General features: G+C 54.1%; 5 protein-coding genes across 7 annotated transcripts; 2 read left to right on the forward strand and 3 right to left on the reverse strand.

Annotated features, from left to right (window-relative positions):
* Positions 1–232: 232 nt before the first annotated feature.
* LOC101646616 (probable UDP-sugar transporter protein SLC35A4) lies at positions 233–2611 on the reverse strand. The gene is made up of 2 exons (XM_004696665.2): positions 2528–2611; positions 233–2126 (listed from the first exon to the last, which is right to left on the reverse strand). The coding sequence occupies exon 2, from the start codon at positions 2101–2103 to the stop codon at positions 1129–1131; it is 975 nt and encodes a 324-aa protein (XP_004696722.1). The 5' UTR covers positions 2104–2126; positions 2528–2611; the 3' UTR covers positions 233–1128.
* Positions 2041–5058, reverse strand: LOC115873554 (SLC35A4 upstream open reading frame protein). Of its 2 annotated transcripts, XM_045284585.1 has the most exons (4): positions 4985–5058; positions 3262–3360; positions 2528–2750; positions 2041–2126 (listed from the first exon to the last, which is right to left on the reverse strand). In XM_045284585.1, exons 1-3 carry the CDS (start codon positions 4997–4999, stop codon positions 2553–2555), a joined length of 312 nt encoding a protein of 103 aa, XP_045140520.1. In that variant the 5' UTR covers positions 5000–5058; the 3' UTR covers positions 2041–2126; positions 2528–2552. The 2 variants fall into 2 exon arrangements, with proteins under 2 accessions (XP_045140520.1, XP_030744708.1); XM_030888848.2 differs by having other exon boundaries at positions 2105–2750.
* A 243-nt stretch (positions 5059–5301) lies between these two features.
* Positions 5302–10370, forward strand: APBB3 (amyloid beta precursor protein binding family B member 3). Of its 2 annotated transcripts, XM_045284583.1 has the most exons (13): positions 5303–5566; positions 5750–5913; positions 5997–6073; positions 6614–6674; positions 6835–6981; positions 7099–7226; positions 7493–7498; positions 7634–7748; positions 7890–7974; positions 8170–8253; positions 8505–8620; positions 8769–8966; positions 9841–10370. In XM_045284583.1, the coding sequence occupies exons 1-13, from the start codon at positions 5518–5520 to the stop codon at positions 10075–10077; spliced, it is 1467 nt and encodes a 488-aa protein (XP_045140518.1). In that variant the 5' UTR covers positions 5303–5517; the 3' UTR covers positions 10078–10370. The 2 variants fall into 2 exon arrangements, with proteins under 2 accessions (XP_045140519.1, XP_045140518.1); XM_045284584.1 differs by lacking the exon at positions 7493–7498 and having other exon boundaries at positions 5302–5566.
* A 605-nt stretch (positions 10371–10975) lies between these two features.
* SRA1 (steroid receptor RNA activator 1) lies at positions 10976–15629 on the forward strand. Its single transcript, XM_004697027.4, has 5 exons — positions 10976–11204; positions 11297–11422; positions 13771–13976; positions 14949–15057; positions 15178–15629. Exons 1-5 carry the CDS (start codon positions 10976–10978, stop codon positions 15387–15389), a joined length of 882 nt encoding a protein of 293 aa, XP_004697084.2. The 3' UTR covers positions 15390–15629.
* Positions 15630–16427: 798 nt separating this feature from the next.
* Positions 16428–18446, reverse strand: EIF4EBP3 (eukaryotic translation initiation factor 4E binding protein 3). The gene is made up of 3 exons (XM_013005513.2): positions 18259–18446; positions 17098–17265; positions 16428–16771 (listed from the first exon to the last, which is right to left on the reverse strand). The coding sequence occupies exons 1-3, from the start codon at positions 18359–18361 to the stop codon at positions 16743–16745; spliced, it is 300 nt and encodes a 99-aa protein (XP_012860967.1). The 5' UTR covers positions 18362–18446; the 3' UTR covers positions 16428–16742.
* Positions 18447–18774: the final 328 nt, after the last annotated feature.

Below are 18774 nucleotides of genomic sequence, written 5' to 3' on the forward strand. Positions count from 1 at the left end.
CTGGGGCCCTCCAGAGTCCTCAGGGCCCACATTTGATTCCGCAGGGAAAGATCAAAAGCTCTGTGACAGCTCCATAGATTCTCCTGGAAGAATGCCTCTTAGCAAGAGCTGGGAGAAAACCATTTTTCCTTGTTAACAAGTCTAGAAATTACCCTAGAATGCAGATACTCTGGACACCAAGGGGATGAACGTAGTGTGAGAAGCGGATGCCACACAGAAGACGCAAGACGAGTGGGGTTGAGTGTAGGAGCCACCCCACACTCCAGAACACTTTATTAAGACCTTATTGTTAGGCAGTTAAGAGACACACTGATTACCCTATAGGAAGTATCCCTGGCCCCGGATCCTCTGCACGCCTTCTCGACGAGTAGGAGCTAGAACACTGGTAGGGAGAGGCAGGACTCAGAGTAAGATGGATGATACCTCACAGGGGGGGCCTGAGAGGCGGAGTGGGCTTGAGGAGGGTCCTTGGGGTGAGCAGAAGTTGGGAGTGTAGATTTAAGCCAGGGCCCAGGGCACCTTCCCTTGAGATGAATCATGCCCCAAGCTAGGGTTTCTGGGAAGAAGGCTGGATGTGGGGAGCAGCACTGTGGCGGAAGGCAGAAGAGGGCACATCCTCCAGATGCTGCTGGGGCAGGAGTGGCCATGTGGCCTGGGGGACTGTTGTGTAATCTGGCAACTGGGGCTCCCTGTGAGACAGCTGGGCATCTCCTTTATGGGGAAGTCATGCACCACAGCTGAGTTGGCACAGCCAAGCACGTGACCCGGAGCATGGGGTCTGCGGGGCTGACCACAGCAGGCAGGGCATGTTATGCGCCTCCTCCCACTGCTCCCCTCCTGTAGCTGCGCTCCTGCTGGATGAGTCAGGGAGCCACTCCGTCAGGGAAGGGGGCCTTTTCTCAGGCCTAGATAGTGATGTTCCCCTAATTACTTTGTCTAGAACAACTTGGCGGGCAGTTAGGAGGTCCCCTAATGGAACCAACTTTTTAAGTCTCCCGCGGGTTAACCCTTCCTTTACCCACTTCCCCAGCTGTTCTCCCAAGGCACTTGTTACAGGGCTGCTGAGGGGAGGAGAGGGCTGGGGTGGCTCTGATGGTGGCAGCTGGTCCACAGGGGCGGTGGTGACGGCTAGCGGGTGCCGTAGTAGAGTCGCACGGCCAGGCCGATGAGCAGCGTGGCCAGGAAGAAGGCGGCAGTGAGCTGTAGGCGCAGCAGCGCGGCGGAGAGCACAGCGTTGACCACCAGGGAGCAGGACACAACGAAGAGGCGTGTGATGCTGCTGCCATGCTTCATGACAGCCGACATGAGCAGTCCATTCAGCGCCTGGCTCAGCACGACCAGGGCCGCCCACCCTGAGAAGCCCTCCAGGAGGCCTGGGCCAGGGCCACTGCCTACGTGCAGAACAAGGTTCAGGAGCACCCCGAAAGTGTACAGGAAGAGGTTCTGAAGTGCCAGGGGCAGCCGTTGCTGCTTCATGAGCATCTCTGTGTATACGGACGCCAGGCCTGAGATGAGACAGTACAGGACAAGCAGCAGCAGGCCCAGCGGGGTGATATGCAGGGGCATGGGGCCAGCTGCCGCTGCTGGAGGGGGCCCAGGCAAGATGTCTCGGGGGTCCTGGAGGCCACCAGCTGCATAGCAGGCTCCTGCTGCCATAAGCAGCAGCAGCGCCAGCCCCTGGCGTGCAGAGAGGCGGTGTCGGAGGCAGAAGCAGTAGAACAGGGCTGTGCTTCCAATCTTGAGATTGCTCAACACCTGGTAGGTGCTGGGGTCCATGTACCGTTGCAGGTAGATCACCAAGTTGTTGTTAGCGCCATACAGCAGGGCTGAGAGGGCAAAGGGGACAGCTTGGCGCCAGGGTGGGGCCCCCTGGGGCCAAGCTTGCCAGCCGACGAGGAGGGAGAACGCACACAGCAGCAGCTTGGTCATCTCGGTCAGTAGCACGGCCGAGGAGGGACGGAAGGGCACTCGGCCATCCACATGGCACAAGGCCAGCAATGGGGCGTGGGCACCATACATGACAGTGGACAGGAGTAGCATCAGGGTCCAGCGAGCCTGCCTGGGGCGGCCCAAGCCTGGCAGACCGCCATCTTCAACACTCATGCCTAGACCGGATCCCAGATGGCCTGTGTAGCAAGGGGTAGCACGGGTGGGGTTGGGAGTTGGGGTGGGGACTCATCTGAAGAAAATCTAGTTATAGAGCCAGCTCCCAGGAGGGAGGGGCTGTGGCACATTGCCAGAAAATACTAAGGATCGGAGGCAGCTGCAAACTCCAATAAGGGCTGGAAGAGGATTGTGGGTATGGCCCTTGGAGCCACAGTTTTGGGGCCAGTCCTACGGGGTCAATGGGGTGGGGAAAAGGGATTCAGGGTGCAAGTTGGGAAGGGAACCTGTACACCCTCTGCAGGAAGGGAAGCAAGGTGGCAGGGAGGATGGAGACAGCACATGCAGGGCCGCCAGGAACGTGAGATGGGGCGTCGTCTGTGGTTCAAGGGCCTCCTTCCTCCTGCAGGACCCAGCTGCTCACCTCTTCCCCTCCATGGGATCCAGAGCTAGTCAGGCCCCTTGCGTAGTGACTGCAGATAGTTCCTCAGCGTCTTCTCCACATTGGGCACAGCATATGCTTGGGCTATGTAGATGCCAGTGCAAGTGCCCACAGCAAAGCCCAGTACTGCCGATGCCCTTAGTTTGGCTACCACGTAGCCGGCGAGGAAGCCCTTGAGGAACGGGGAGGACAGGAGCGAGCCATCCTATAGGAGAAGATGCAGAAGGCACTCTCAGCCAGGCTCTTCCTTTTTCAACTCAGGGGCTACTCAAGCTGGGTGGAGAGTCTTCTACAACCTGCTCTTCCTCACCCTGGACAGCCATCGTAATACCAAGACTTTCCCAAGGTTCTAGAGCCAGAAAAAGAACCTAGGAGTCCTGATCACACAATCTCAGAACCCCGGGATCAACAGGCTCTAACCACAGAACCCCAAAGCCAGAGACACACCTGCCTGGGTCTTCCTCCTCATTTCCTGGCATGATTGCGGCCAAACTCACCTCCTTTCACGCCATCATGTTCACCACGACACCTCCCACCACAAGGGCTCCACAGTCTATCTACCTGGAGTGTTCTTTCCTCCCTCTTCTTCTAGTTGAACATAAGATCCTAGCTCGTGTCAATTTTTTCACAAAAATGTTCCTTAGTACCACAGAGAACAGGTCTTCAATAACCACTCAACATTCTCAACGGCATGCTGGGCAATAGAGCTCCCTTACCTGGCCCATGCCACTGTTCACTTCATCTTCCACACGCCGCTGCAGGCGCTCCAGCTGATTCTTGAGAAATGCCAGATCCTTAAGTTTGGGCAGAGAATCCTAAGATAAGGGAAAGGCTAGCTCCAGTAAACTGACCCAGTTCATCTCCTCTCAGTTCTATTAGAGGTATGTGTGTTTGGGGGGTGAGCCTGAAAAACTCTTTGGATAAAACTCTCCTGAGATGGTAGTAGAGGAAAGGCATTGAGGCACACAGACATCACATGTGAGCCAGGTGACACATGGGATTGGGATCGATAAATTCCAACTATATGTATTGTATATAGCAAGCGGTGTGTTGGGGGCAGGAGGGGAAGCAACATAAACCCCCCCCCCCCCACCTGTTCAATGCTGATTCAGTAATGCTATAGGGCAGGGTAGAACTGCCCCTGTGGATTTCTGAGATTAACTTTTTTTTTTCAAATCATTTTATACTGGGGGCCTGTACATCTGTTATCACAATCCATACATCAATTGAATCAGGCATATTTGTACATATGTTGCCCTCATTCTCTTCTAGACATTTATTCTATTGAGCCCTTGGTACCAGGTTTTTTTCCCCTTTCTCCTCCCCCACCCTCATAACCCCCTAATAGATTGTACACTGTTATTATTTACATCTCTCACACCGACCACTGTCTCACTTCCCCCATGTTTTCTGTTGTTCTTCTCCCTGTTGAGGGGTGCATGGTTATGTGTCGATCATTGCCACCGGTTCCCTTTCTCCGTTCCTCTACCCATCTTCCCTCTACCCCTCTGGCATCACCATTTCTACTCCTGGATTCTGTGTTTCGTGAGCTCATCCCTTTCTATACCTGTGTACGTGTTCTGGTCAGAGACTAACTCTTAAGGGAAGTAGAAAGCCTTGTCTTTCCCCATGGAGCGGCTGGTGGTTTTGAACTGTGGATCTTGAAGTCAGCAGTCCAATGGGGAAGCAGGAAGAGCAGCAAGGGGTCTTCAATAAGCACTACTGACTCAACTTGGTGCACTATGAAAATGGCAACCAGTTTGTCTTTGCTGGGTCCTGGTATCAAACAGTAAATACACACGGGTGGTGGCAGACATCTAGATGAACGATGCATGATGGGCTACGGCAATTCCTTGAACAATTTAGGGGTAAGCCTGGGTTCTTCCTGGGTCTCTCTGCTTCCTACTCCCCACCTCCTTAGCTCCTGGCAACTTGAAAGTGTGACTGATTGGTGGTAGTGTGTGGTGGGGGGTAGGGGGGATTTCAAGAGAAGTGATTTTGATCGCATCTAAGTCTGAAATTCCGTTTTGCCCAGAGGAGTGTTTGGACGAGGGTACGTATGTGCATGTCCACGAGAACAGGAGACATTTTCCGGGAGGAGACATTTTCCGGGCGGAAAATTTCGGAGGCGAGTGGGGTGAAGTGACCGTCCAAGAACGTGTCAAAGGCGTAAATGCGTCACAGGAGTGTGTTTTGGCGTGTTTGCAACTTATAAGCTTGTTACGGTGCCCGGGATGGAAAACCTGGGGAATCCCGCCACGCAGAGCTCTCCCTTCGCCCGCGGCGGAGGCAGGGAATAAGCGCGAGAGTCCAAGGGAAAGTCCCGGAGAAACGAGCGGCACCTCTAGCCCTGGGCTGCTCCAGTGTCGCTTCTTCCTCGGCCTTCGGACGGAGCATGAAGCCCACCCTCGACTCCCTATCCCAGACACACTCACTCACCTTGTCATCCGCCATCTTCCCCACCGACCTTGCTGCGCAGGCGCAGCCCCACCCCTCTTAAGCCAAGTGGTACCACCATCTTTACTGAGGGCGAAGACATTTCCGGTGCATCTTCAGGAAGGGGGCGTGTTTCCCTCGCTGGGAGCTCTCGAGGTCGCCGGCGCGTAGTACTCCCACATGACCGTTCGCCTTGGGTCACAGACTGCACGTGCTCGCGCATACGTGACGCCCAGCGTGATGATCTCACTCCTGCGCCCGCGCACGTACGTCCCTGACGCCCCGCCCCCGGTCCTCGGCTGCTGGATGAGCTCATAGTTGCGCCGTGGTGTCCGCAGGTCGCCTAACGGCCGCAGCCTCGCTCGGACCCACGCACGGAGACGCGCACCCTCTCGGGGACCCAAACGCCGGTGTAGAGGCGCCTCCTCTCGCCGGGCGGCGCTGCTCAGGCCCACCCCTCTGCCCGCCCCGGGGTGGCGCGGGGATCGCCGGCGCAGCCGCTCCGGCTCCGGCTCGCGCTGGACTGAGTGCGGGATATGCTGGGCAAGGATTACATGCTGGCCATCATTTTGGTCAACTGCGATGGTGTGCACGGGTGGCGGCGGGGTCCTGTGGGAAGATCTGGGGCTTGCGGCAGGTCGGGAGCGGCGGGGGGCCCTGTCCGGACTTTCAGCCCAAGAGATTCCTCCTTCGGGATGAAGGGTTATGGTAGTAGAGCGTTACTTTGAGACCACGGATAATCAGCTTTCCTACCTCGTGTTCCTGTAGATGACTTATGGGGAGACCAGAGTCTGGAAGGGGAACCAGGCCTGCCCCCTGGCTGGAGGAAGATCCACGATGCCGCAGGAACTTATTATTGGCACGTACCCAGCGGTAGCACGCAGTGGCAGCGTCCAACCTGGGAGCCAGGAGATGCAGACGACCCAGGCAAGGTAAGGTGGGGTGTGAGGAGAAGGCCTTATCTTGCGTGGGGACCTAAACTTGCTGCCGGACTGACCCAACCACCTTCTCCCAGGAGACCGCTGGAGTTTGGGGACTGCGGCCCCCCAAAGGGAGATCCTTCTCCAGCCTGGAGAGCTCACTGGACCAGAGGTAACTGGGATGGGCTAGGCAGAGCGAAAGGCTTGGGGGCTCCATGGCTCTTAAAAGATACGGCTGGATTCTTGGTCTGCTTCTCAGCCCCGGTTCTGGACTCTGTCCCATGTTTTGGACTCCGTGTTCTTGGCTCTAACCCATGTTCTTCATTGTCCTAGTGTTTTGAGTTTTATACCTTGTTCCAAGCGGGTTTTTTTTTTTTTTTGGCTGTTCCATATTTTGGTTTATTGCCCTAGGCTCTATCCCTGTCTTGTTCTAGTGTCCCTTGTCCTTGTACACGTGTTGGACCCTTTTTCATGTTGGCAACTTTTATTTTGCATCATGTCTTTTTCAATGTGCTTGGTCATGTGTCCTGAATCTTATCTTAACTTCTAAACCGCATCCTATGCTTCATTTAAAAATAAATCTTGGGGTTTGCCCTCGCTCTGGCACTAGGGATGCTGTGTTGTGAGCCCTGTCCCATACCTTGTATCCACTTTAGAGTTCTCTAGTGCCTCTGTAGGAAGTGGGGTTCTCATCAGCTCTGCTTTGTTCCAGTAACTCGCTGGCCTGGTATGGTGAAGAATCCTACATCCAGAGCATGGAGCCAGGGGCTAAGGTACTGACTTGGGTCCAAGGGCTGGACCAGGACATTGGAGGGGCCTCAAAGGAAAGGCCAGGGGTGTGATTGGGCTGAGGCAGGACTCTTGTTTATCAGTGTGGGGTCTATGACATTACCTACTCCACCCCTTTTCTTGACCTTTCCTCCTCCCCATCAGTGCTTTGCAGTCCATTCTCTCGGCTGGGTAGAGGTACCCGAGGAGGCTCTCGCACCAGGGAAAAGCAGTATCGCAGTCAATAACTGCATCCAGCAGTTGGCCCAAGCCCGCAACCGGAACCATCCTCCAGATGGTGCCTGGGGTGAGGTGAGCTGGCTTGGCCCTCCGAGGGTTTAGCATAGGGCCCAGAAGCGGCCCTGAATTGCCTGGCCCCATGACAGTCACTGTCATCTGAAACTTTCGGATGATCTCCGTCCTTGGCAGGGCCAAAACATGCTGATGATCCTGAAGAAGGATGCCATGAGCCTGGTGAATCCCTTGGACCACAGTCTGATCCACTGCCAGCCTCTGGTGCACATCCGTGTATGGGGCGTGGGCAGCTCCAAGGGCCGGTGAGGGCCCTTACACTTCCCCAGTTCGGGAGCTGCCTGACCCCCCACCCCCACCCCCCTAAGGCTGTGCTTCCTATGGATGCTGATCCCCTGTGCTTGAACCCCTGGACACAGATCCTCTGTCATGAACCCAAGCACTGCCTCCCCTGCCTGGTCCAGCCTTGGTGGGAAAGGAAAGGGTGGGCCCAGCTCAGCGGGGACAGACTGGGGAGAGCCTGAGCAGCTGGGCTGACTCTCTCGTGTGCTCCCACATGCTTCTGGAACAGTGATAGGTGAGTGGCAGCTATGTACCTTGAGCCCCAGTCCTCACTTCCCTGCTCCATCCCTGCCTCATCCCTCACCTGTAGGTACTACAGGCCCTTTCCCTAGTCCCCTCTCTGCCCCAGCCCAATCTCTGACCTTGCCAGGGACTTCGCTTTTGTGGCGGGTGACAAAGATAGCTGTATGCTCAAGTGCCATGTGTTTCGCTGTGACGTCCCTGCCAAGGCCATTGCCAGTGCCCTGCATGGGCTCTGTGCCCAGGTAAGGCCAGGGGTGGGGCTAGGGAATGTGGGTATGGCCCCAAGTCTGAAGCTTCCATGGCTGTTGGGGCAGTGTGGTGGTTGGCCCCCTTGCCTCAATCCCCCTGCCTCTGTGTCTTATGCTGGCTGCGTTGCATTTTAGATCTTGTCTGAGCGAGTTGGGGTCAGTGGTGAGGCTCCTTGCTGCTCCCCGGATCCCATAACCTCTGAAGACCTGCCACGGCAAGGTAGAGGGGACAGGGGAATCTGGGTTACTTAGTAGCTCTCTGGAGATGTGTGACTTCTGCACTATCTCTGGGAGCTGCACGATGGGCCTGCCTTCTTGCTATGCCCTGGCCTAAACTCTGGCCCACTCAGAAGGGTGGAGGACGGAATGACGGAGCGTGGCTAGGCCAACTCGAGGTTATATGTGTATATTCCAGTGGAGCTGCTGGATGCCGTGAGCCAGGCTGCTCAGAAGTATGAGGCGCTGTACATGGGGAGCCTGCCAGTCACCAAAGCCATGGGTGAGGACTGGGGGCTGGAAAAGGTGGGCATGGGGAAAGTGGGTGAAGTGGGGTCTACCACCTTGTTCTCAGAGTGCTCCCATGGTCTGGGATATACCACCCTTTCTCAACTTGGAATTCTAGCCCAGCCCCAAGTACCCTGTTCCCATCGCTCTGAATCCCAAGTCAATGAGGGGGCCCAGACACTCCTTGCAGCCCCGTTCTTTCCTTATGGCCGGGAGACACCACAGTCAGTGGGCATGTCCCTCTAGGGATGGATGTGCTGAACGAGGCCATCAGTATCTTGACCGCCCGGGGCGACCAGGATGCCTGGGTGCCCACCATGCTCAGCGTGTCTGATTCGCTCATGACTGCACATCCCATTCAGGTAGCAGAAGAGGGTAAGGTGGGTGGGTGGCTTGGAGGCTGGGAAGGGGTGGATGGGGGTGTTGAGGGGGGTCACTGCTTGCTACTAGAAGTACTTGATGGGTCTGGCTAGCACTTGGCCCTCCGTTGATGGGGACTGGTGTGGGCAGGCAGAGGCTGGCGCCGAGGAGGAGGAGGAGCCACTGTGGCAGTGCCCTGTGCGCCTCATGACCTTCATTGGTGTTGGCCGTGACCCACACACCTTCGGCCTCATCGCTGACCTGGGCCGCCAAAGCTTCCAGTGCGCGGCCTTCTGGTGCCAGCCCCATGCTGGGGCACTCTCCGAAGCTGTACAGGCTGCCTGCATGGTGAGTCAGGATGGGAGCGGGGGTGGGTTGCTTGCACCTGCTCTATACTGGTGATGGAGCTGAGGATTGGCTGACTTTCCAGTGATCACAAACCAGCTATCCCAAGGCTGACTCTGGCTTATTGGTGTTTTATGTGGCCCTCACCCGGTTTTTGAACAGTTCTAATTAGCTGCTAATATTTAAGGGCTAGGACATTTTCCACAATAACTGGTATTTTAAAAAAAATCATTTTATTGGGGGCTCGTACAACTCATCACAATCCATCCATACATCCACTGTGTCAAGCACATTTGTACATTTGTTGCCATCCTCCTCCTCAAAACATTTGCTTTCTACTTGAGCCCTTGGTATCAACTCCTCGTTTTTTTCCCCTCCCTCCTCGCTCCCCCCAATAACTGGTATTTCTTTCGTAAACTATTAGGGACTCTAGTGCCGAGTTCCCATGTATACATTTGAACCTGAAGCTGGAGTTGTGAGGGTCTGAGCATTCTCTTTCTTGTTTGTCTCACTTACATCCTGGTATTTGTGAGCATTTGAGTGTGGGACACTTGCATTCAGTTAGCTTGGTTCATTTATTAATGTGAGTGCCTGCATGATACCAGGCGCACTGTACACGGGATCGTGAGAGTTCAGTATTGCAGAGGACACAGTCCTGGTCCTCACAGAACACTTCAAATAGAGCAGGGAGACCAGAACCTAGCTTCAGGGGTTCAAGAAGGCTGCAGGGAAGTGTCCAGCTCGCCATAAATTTTCAGTAAATGTCATGTTTTATGTTTTTTAGTAAGCTATCTGTATGGCAGTCTCTGACCTGCAGAAGCTTTTCCCAAGACCGGGGACAGAAAGTAGCCCGATATTCACATTCCCTTCTCCCTAGGTTCAGTACCAGAAGTGTCTTGTGGCCTCTGCAGCTCGGGGCAAGGCCTGGGGTGCCCAGGCCCGTGCCCGCCTTCGGCTCAAGCGGACCAGCTCCATGGATTCTTCAGGAGGTCTCCTGCCCCGCCCTCTGCTCAAAGGAGGTGCTGGGGGTGCAGGCGCAGCCCCTCGAAAACGGGGCGTCTTCTCTTTTCTTGATGCCTTTCGGCTGAAACCCTCTCTGCTCCACATGCCCTAAATTTATCTGGGAAGGCTGGGGAAGGAGGCTCTGGAGCCGTGCCCAGCTCTGTGTACCCCTTCCTTCCGTGGGGACCTGCAGCCTCTTAAACCCTTGGAACCTCTTTGCCTGCTCCTCTGGCCCTTGTCCACTCTCTATTGCCCAATTTCTAGGAACCACTGAGAGGCCCTGCACCACACTCCCTTTCCTGGGGTCCCTGTGTTCCTTGCCCCTGTCCAGCCCAGGACAGTTGGCTCTACCTCAGCAACACTTTATAGCAAAACTAGTGCAAATAAAACCCCTCAGTGACCTCACTGAGTGTGAGTACATTGGGCCTGGGACCTGGTTGGGAATAACCTGTGTGAGGTGTCTTTGTGTTTGTGCTTGGTGTTGACATGACTGCCGCCTGAAATCGTGATGGCATGTGTGTGGTGGAAATCGGGTTTAATTCATTCCACACGCTTCTGAAGTTTTCTCTGCTCGGGGACCACCAGGTCGGTGACTGAAACCACAGCTGCTCGCTCGGAGGGAGGAGAGGCTGCCTTGCCTGCTCCCGGGAAGACGGGACAGTTTCAGAGACAGGATGGAACAGAAACTCTCTCCCGTGGGTCACTCAGAGACTTTGTGGGAGTGGGCTTGGCTGTTCTCTGGGCCAGGCCAGAAAGGTAACAAAGCAGGTGGCACCCATCCCCACTCCGCTGGAACTCAAGAAGGGGAGACACAAAGCTCAGCAGACCAGATAGAAGCTCTGTCCTAGGGCTAGGGCACCTCAGCAAATTGGGTGGGGGGGGGCGGGGGGCTTACCTGAGGCCCGGTGTCCGGGCTGAGGCTTCACCGGCCCCGGAGCACTTTCGGGTGAGTGCGGAGCGGGAGAAGGGATGGCGGTGAGGGGCGCAGGCAGTGGACCTGCTGGATCACGATGGCAGGCCGGCAGCTGGAGAGACGGGCCCCAGAAGACCAGGGCCCCGACGGGCAGTGCTTTGGAGACAACGCCGCCCACGAGACGGCGCAGAGCGCCCCTTGCCCACGTCTCAGAACAACTGCCCAGTTCCGGCGCGCCAGCAGCCTGGCTCTCCGCCGCCCGGAAGTGACGCGCTGCCCCGCTGGCCGTGCGGAAGTGGCGATGGCGGAGCTGTACGTGAAGCCGGGTGAGCGCGGGCCGGGGCCGGGCGCTGGGCTGGGGCGGTGACGGCGCGGGTCAGAGCGTGGTTCTCATCGCGCCCTCCGCGTCCCTGCGCAGGCAACAAGGAGCGCGGCTGGAACGACCCGCCGCAGTTCTCTTACGGCCTGCAGACCCAGGCGGTGGCCTCCAAGCGCACGCCGCTCACCAAGAGGGTTGCCGCCGCGCAGGATGGGTCCCCCAGAGGTGCGTGGTGGCCCCGTGCGGGGAGGACCGCGAGGGGCTGTGTTATACGGCTGGGCCTGAGGGAAGACCCTAGCTATGTGTGTGTGTGTGGGGGGGTATGGGTGGGGGGGGTATGGGTGCGGTGGGCTCCCAAAAGGGGCTCAGGAACGGGCCTTTCCCCAAGCCCCTTTTGGACTGGCAGTGGTAATAACGGGTATGTCGATTTCAAAAGGCTATAATATCATCTTAGGCGATCTACTAATGTAGACCTACGGTTTTAAATATAGTTTCTGTTTTCAAATTTCTGTTGTTCAACCAGGGCTGCTTCCCAGAACGGCACAGTAGTATGTCTATTTGTCTTTTCTATATCTTAAGTTGGTAATAAGCATCTCAGACTTACCGTGTCATTCATTCATTTAATCAGTATGTCTAGTGAGCACCTACAATGAGCCAGGCAATGTCTGAGGGTGAACTAGACAGCAGTGACCAAGACAAGGTTTCGCTTTCATGGCACCGACGCTCTAGTGTTGGAGACAAATGAAATAGTGGTAAGTGTTATGCAGAGAAATCAAACAGGGTGATGTGGCAGTAATGGGGCAACTGAATTAGGTGTCTATGCTTGGCTTTTGGGCTGAAATCTAAATGACAATTAAAAGCTAGACACAAAAATCGAGTATATGAACATCACAGGCATTGTGCAAAGATTGAAATCAGAACAAGTTTGACAGACTAAAGGAGATTGAAGTGTGGCTGGAACATAATGGGCTAGGGATAGAAATCTAAATGTAAACCAGGAGAAAGCATTTGCATTTTAATCTCGGTACAGTTAGAAGTCACTGAACGATTTCAAATAGAGGAAGGCCGTTTTCCTCCTGAAGATCTAGGCTAAGCAGAGCTCAGAGTTGACTCATTAAAGTGCCCCTTCCATTCTCCCCACTTTTTCCATCACAAAGGACTGGTATCCACCAGCGTTTCTTAGCCTTGTGCTCCTTACTGCCCTGCATACTCTAGGATCTTTAGCAGCAACCCTGGCTTCAACAGATGACAGTTGCCCTGCCTGTCCTGTCCCCCGCAATTGTAATAGCCAAAGATAGGTGTTCCCGAGGCATAAAGTCACAGGTTTAGAACCACCGATCAATTTACGTCTTTTGGAAAATCACTGTGCTTGCAGTGTGGAAAACATTTTAGGGAAGGAGGAAGACAAACCAAGAAGCCACTAAGGTAATATGGGCAGTTTATTAGATAGATGATGGCCTGGAAGGGTGGGAGTAATGAGGGGTGGACAGCATTGGGATACATAATAGAGAAAGTCAATAGGAATAAATAGGTGTAGGGAGTGAGACAAAGAGGAATCTTAAAGCCAACCTTTAAATGCTTTGCCTTAGGATCTGGCTGATATTATTGATGTGGGTAGACTATTCCTTTTGGGTCCTCCACACAGCATTTTGGGGAGGAAGAAACCAAGCTTTCTGTTTAGCCAAGTTACATTTGGGCTGATATTTTGGAGAAAGACCTAGGTCAGAAGTAGAGAAATAAATCACCCTCTTATAGATGGTTACCGAATGTCAGGGACTTAAATGAAGCCACTTCCGGTGTGGGTAGAGGCCTAAGACAGAACCCTAATATGCCAACATGTCAGAATTGAGTGGAGAAGCTATCAGCAAAGGAGACTTGGGATTAATGGTTGGCTGTGGTAAATTTGGCTGAAAAGTCAAGTTAGGTAGAGACCGCTAGATTTGACAACATAGCAATCCCCAAGAACCTTTAATAGGAGCCGTCTCTGAAAGAGGGAGCAGAAGCCCTCGTGCCTTGTTTTTGCTCCCAGAACTAGTCAAGACTTTACTTGCCCTTGGGGCACTGACCTTGCATTTCCCTTGATGTAGTACACTGTTGCTTCAGCTCCCTGACTGCTCTGCCTCATCCATTAGTTTTCAATAACTGATTGTTTGGCACTTTTTGCTACACAATAATCTAGGAGTTGTAGGAACTCTGGTGGCACTACAAACCCACAAGGTATGCTGTTCAAATCCACCTGCTGCTCTGAGGGAGAAAGGAGGCTACCCGCTCCCATAAAGGTTTATATCCTCAGCAAACCTGTAGAACGTTGCTATGGCTGAGAACTGACTTGATGGCAATAGGTTAATGTCTCCATTTTACAAAAGATGAAACAAGAGCTAAGAGATTACGTTTGGTGCGCAGGGAGAAACTTAAAATGCCTTCTCAGAAACCCCTGAATAATTAAGTCTAGATGAGACCTACTCCCTTTTAAAAAAAAATCACAGCTTTTTCTTTGTAGCCAGTAACATAATTTAGGATGAATTTCACATTACGCTGCTTCTTTAAGCTGAGTTGCTTAAACCTACCTTCAGTCCCTACCACAGAGACGACTTCTGGGCCGCCCCCAACTGGACCTCCACCTGCTTCAAATAAGAGCCCCAGGCTTCCACCTGTGGGGAGCTGTCCTGGTTCAAGTGTAGAACCCTTAAGTTTGCCAGTCACCGAGCCCGAGACTCTGCTAGAGAACGTGCTGAGGCCTCTGGAGCAGGCAGTGGAGGATTGCCGGGGCCATGTGAGGGTAAGCGCAGTGGGCCTGCCGGCCCTGGCACACCATGTGGTAGGGAGGAACCCCGTGGATAGTTGGATGCAGTATGGTTTTCAAGGGTACCTGCTAACCTTATGGTCAGTCGTGCTTCACCTTTTATTGACTTGTGGCACCTTCAGCTTGGCTAGGGAATTCCCACATAACTCAACACAGGATTTTAGAAAGGCTTATGGGATTTCTGAACAGCACCCAGTAGAGGTTCAGAGGTTGGGGTAATAAGAGTCCAATTTAACATCCATTAGTAACTAATGGAACCTAGGTGGCATGGCTCGCCACAAGGCTGGCAGTATGGACTCACCAGCTGCTCCACAGATGAGGTACTCTGTTTACCTGAACATTTACAGCCTCATACCCCCATGGAGCAGTTCTTCTGTGTTGTATAGAATCACCTTCCGTTGGAATAGACTGTTTTTTGCTGGTGTTTAATATTTTGCACCTCTCGCTATTCAGAGCAGGCCCAGCTGATTTTGTGCTTAGAGAATGTATATAACAACCCAGTAAAGGCAGGGAAGTCTGTCTATGAAGGTGCTTAAAACTGTGGGAAAATTGCATTAATTCTAAAAGATGATGGAATTTCCCCCAAACTATTTAAAGCCTCTTCATATATTGTGTTTCTAACTTTTCTGGAGACGAGAAATCTGAGTGCCTTAAAGGAGAAGATGTATAATCATGCCACTTCGCTGGTCCTAGTAAAACTCACTACAGGATGAGCCCCTGAAGGCTTGGAATGTAAAAATTCTAGCCATGTGTATTTTTATTGGGGAGAAATCCATAGGCTTCCTCGGGTCCCCAATGTAGCCTTTGACCTTGGGGTAAAGAATCAGCTGTCAGGAATAAGTAAAAAGTCCCTCGGCCAGAGAAAGCAGGTGCCTCCTATGTGGTCTTGCCTTCCCCTCCCCTTGCTGAGCAAGCAGCACTGACTTGGAGAGGGCTCCTGTCTCTCAGAAACAGGTATGTGATGACATCAGCCGACGTCTGGCACTGCTACAGGAACAGTGGGCTGGCGGGAAGCTGTCAGTGCCTGTAAAGAAGAGGATGGCTCTGCTGGTGCGAGGTATGGATGGGTCCGGCCGTGGGGCTGAGCTGGAAATGGGTGCCGAGTTTTGGAGTGACTGGGAGGGAAGGTTGCTTCTTTTGCCCCAGGCAAACGTGCTCAGCACTAATCTTTCCCCAGAGCTTTCAAGCCACCAGTGGGATGCGGCAGATGACATCCACCGTTCACTCATGGTCGACCATGTGACGGAGGTCAGTCAGTGGATGGTGGGAGTTAAGAGATTAATTGCAGAAAAGAAGACTCTGTCTTCAGAGGAGGAAACCACTGAAGAGAAATCTGAAGCCACGCCTGAAGAGACCCAGACTCCACCAGGCGTCCCTGGAGCTCCATAAACCTTTGGGTTCCCCAGATTTGCCTCAGAACCATCTCCTATGCCTTGGCCTTCTTTCTTGACTCCCTCTCACCACCAGGGGGACTGTCTGCTCCATGGCCCCGTGCTTTGACCTACCTCTTGGGGGAAGAGGCCCCACATGGGCCACAGGGAGGTCACTTCAATAAAGCACATGCATTTCAATAAAAACATCTCAATGGTGGGCCTTGGGTAAGAGCAACAAGCCCTTCCCCTTATCAAACTGGTTCCCTCTGGTATCCTTGACTGCCCTGCTCCTTGCAAACCGGTTCTTCCTCAGATTACTGCACATCTACATCTTTTGGTAGGTTAGGGAGAGCCCTGTCTTTTTGATGTCTTCATTTCAGCCTGAGAACAGAGGCTTAAATAGCATGGGGAGAAAAGGAAAGACTGTCCTGTTTACACTTTTATCGCTGTTAAGGTACATGGGTGTTACAGGGCATAGACCCAGAGAGATCTGCGTTCTTGTATAAATTGGAGGAAATGGTCAGATTTGGGATCCTAGATCGTTAACTTACTAAACAAGCTGCTTTCTACTTCTCTCTGGGCCTCAATTTGGACCCAGAGGTCTTATTTTAATGCTGAGAACAAGAGATGGGTGGAAGGGGCTAGATAGGTCCCTGGGTGGTGGGTGTCCTATCATGAGAAAGGACAATACAGGTTTTAGTGTTGGGAAAAGGAATGGATAATGGCAGGCGAGTGTTAGAAAAGGCGTAGGGAGAGCCCAGCAATGGTTGAGGTTGGGAAGTGCTGTTTTTCCAAGAGATTGGATTGGAGAAGGGCTGCTGAGAGGGCCTGACCCCAGGAAGGCTGTTTTGTTTTGCAGGAAGAGGCTATTGCAGTTTACTGTTTGTGGGGGTCCTATAACCTGCTTCAGGCTTTATTTGCTGCTAGAAGTGAGCTGATTATGAACTAGACATGGAGCCTCTGGTCCTAACCCAGTCTGTGGGGCCCTTCAAAGGGAAAAGCTGTGTGGCTGAGATGTGAAATCAGCAATGAGGACAACACTAGAGCCAAAGCATTTCTTTCAATGTTTACTAAACAGCCAGAAGGTGACATACTCCATCTCCAAGTTCCAAACCCAGAGCCAGGAAGGCCGGAAGGGGAATGGAGGTGGGGGAACAGACTGACCAAAGAGAAAGCACTAAGGGCTTGGCAAATTGCCCACTCCTGTCTCTGGTCTAGCTGCCTCTGACTAAGGGAGGCCCAGACCTACAGGCCACTCCCTTCCAGATTAGATGAGGCCAGTTGGCCTTTGGATACCCCAGGAAGAGGTGGTGGCAGCAGCGGCATGAGGGATTCCTCTGATTCCATACACCAGGTCATCTGCACTGGATCAGATGTCCATTTCAAACTGTGCGTCATCTGGAGAGAGAAGAGGACAAGCTGGGCTGAGTACATGGTCTGCAGGTTCAGGGTCAGTGCAGAATGCCTTTTGGAATCAGACCTCCAATTCTACTTAGAGGGGCATTTCCTGGAAGGAACCTTGATAGTGCAGTGGGTTAAGCACCCAGCTACTAACCATGAGGTTGGCAATTGAAACCCACCGGACGTTCCACAGGGATGAATATGAGGCTGTCTGTACACACAAATGTTTCTGTTCTAAGAAACCCTTTGGAGCAATTCTCCCCTGTCCTGTAGGGCTGCCGAGTTTGGATCGACGTGATGGCAGAGAGGTCTTTTGTCCTTACCGGGTATCTCTTCCTCTGTCTCCTGCTCCTTCAGCTCCTCCAGCTTGGAGAGTGGTGCGGTTGGAGTTGTGACCCCGGGGATCTGAGGGAGACAGCAGGGAGGCGTCCGGGCAATGGGTGAGTTCTTGCACTCCAGCAGGAACTTTCGGTCGTAGATGATCCTGGTGCCTATCAAGGGACAGGGGCTGAGGTCAGAGGCAGGAACGGGACAGCTGGCAGGGGCCCTAGGTGCAGCCCTTTCAGGGATCCAAGTCCTGTTTGCCTGTGCATCAACAGTCTCCTGCTTTATATCCCAGCCAAGCCCTTGGCTGACTAGCTTTCCCAGCACTCTCAGGTTGATGGTGGAAAGCATACCAAAGGAAGTGGGGTGTCCCAGCTGGCCCGGACAAACGTTTTTAAGTTCGTGGTGCTGTCGGCCTTGGCTATAGGAGGAACACCAGACTTGGGCGTTCAGGCTCCTGCTCTACTGATTGCCTTGCTTTGTTTCACAAGTGGAGCCTTCATCCTCCAGCCTCAGTTGGGTCAAAAAGCCAAATGGCAGATGTGGAGGTTTGTTTACCCAGTGCTGCCTGAGCTCTACTGGAGGAACTTTCCCCAACACTTGCTTTCTCCATGAAGCAGGACACACTGTTCTTATCTTCACCCTCCCTCGGCCCAACCCCGGGAACTTGGCCCACAGGTTGTCCTCAAAGGGCCCTGCCTAGTCTCACCCCTCCCTTCTACCTCCTCCCAGCATGGCATGAACCCCTGGGTCTGGAGCCCAGCAGGAACTCGTGATCCCAGGCTGCTCGCCCAACCAAACAGCCGGTAGCCTGCCCTAGCCTCCCTTTGGGTGCTTGGCAGGATCTGTTGCTGTCTATTAAGCCCATGCTCAGTTGGGGACTCCCACTCCCAAGGGAGGGTGGGTGAATGAACAAGGCATTCGGGACCCAAGCCACAGCCAAGGATTCCGGCCCAGAATCACCTGGAGGCTAGGTGCAAGGCTTGTTACATCACGTCAAGGTTTTGGGGCACCGGGACCCTCCGCTCCAAACCGCCGCCCCTAAAACTGCTACCAGAGATAGAGTGACCTGCCGGTCAATACCTTCCCGCCCCAGCCCCGCGGCAGAACGCACGTGCTGGCCTGCCCACTGCCTGCGGACCCCCGCCCGACCCGCTGACCTCCCGGGGTAGTGGCGTATAGCGTGCCCTCTGGCGTGGTGCTGTAGCAGTCTGGCAGTGGGTCCCGGCCCCCGGGAATCGGGCAGCTTGTCGACGTAGACATAACGAGCAGGAGAAACAGGAAGGCAAGCGGCGGGTGCTGAGGACACCGAGGGCAGCTCTGAGTCTGAGGCGGACTCAGCCGACCACGTGCGGCCAAAAGCAACACCACCAGGGTAACGTCATGCCCGGGGCGGGCCACTCGCCGTCACTCAACCCGGCGGTCCCGCCCTCCCCGGCGAGGTCCTGAGCTCCAGAAAGCCGGAAGGGGTCCCAGGCCGCGCACCCGCCTCCCCTTCCTATTGGTCCAGCGCGGGCCAACGTGCCCCTGAACCCGCCGCTATTGAACCAGTCTACTATTGCAGACTGCTGGGCGCTGGGGGCAGGTGAAGCGAGGCCGACTGTACTGCCACGTTTTGACGCGCCCACGCCTCGCCACAGCTTTGGGCAGCACGACTGCTAGTCCTATTTCAGAGG

The sequence above is a fragment of the Echinops telfairi genome, unplaced genomic scaffold (genome assembly GCF_000313985.2).
Source record: "Echinops telfairi isolate 266 unplaced genomic scaffold, ASM31398v2 ScPeMD7_7469;HRSCAF=8507_0, whole genome shotgun sequence".
NCBI lineage: Eukaryota > Metazoa > Chordata > Mammalia > Afrosoricida > Tenrecidae > Echinops > Echinops telfairi.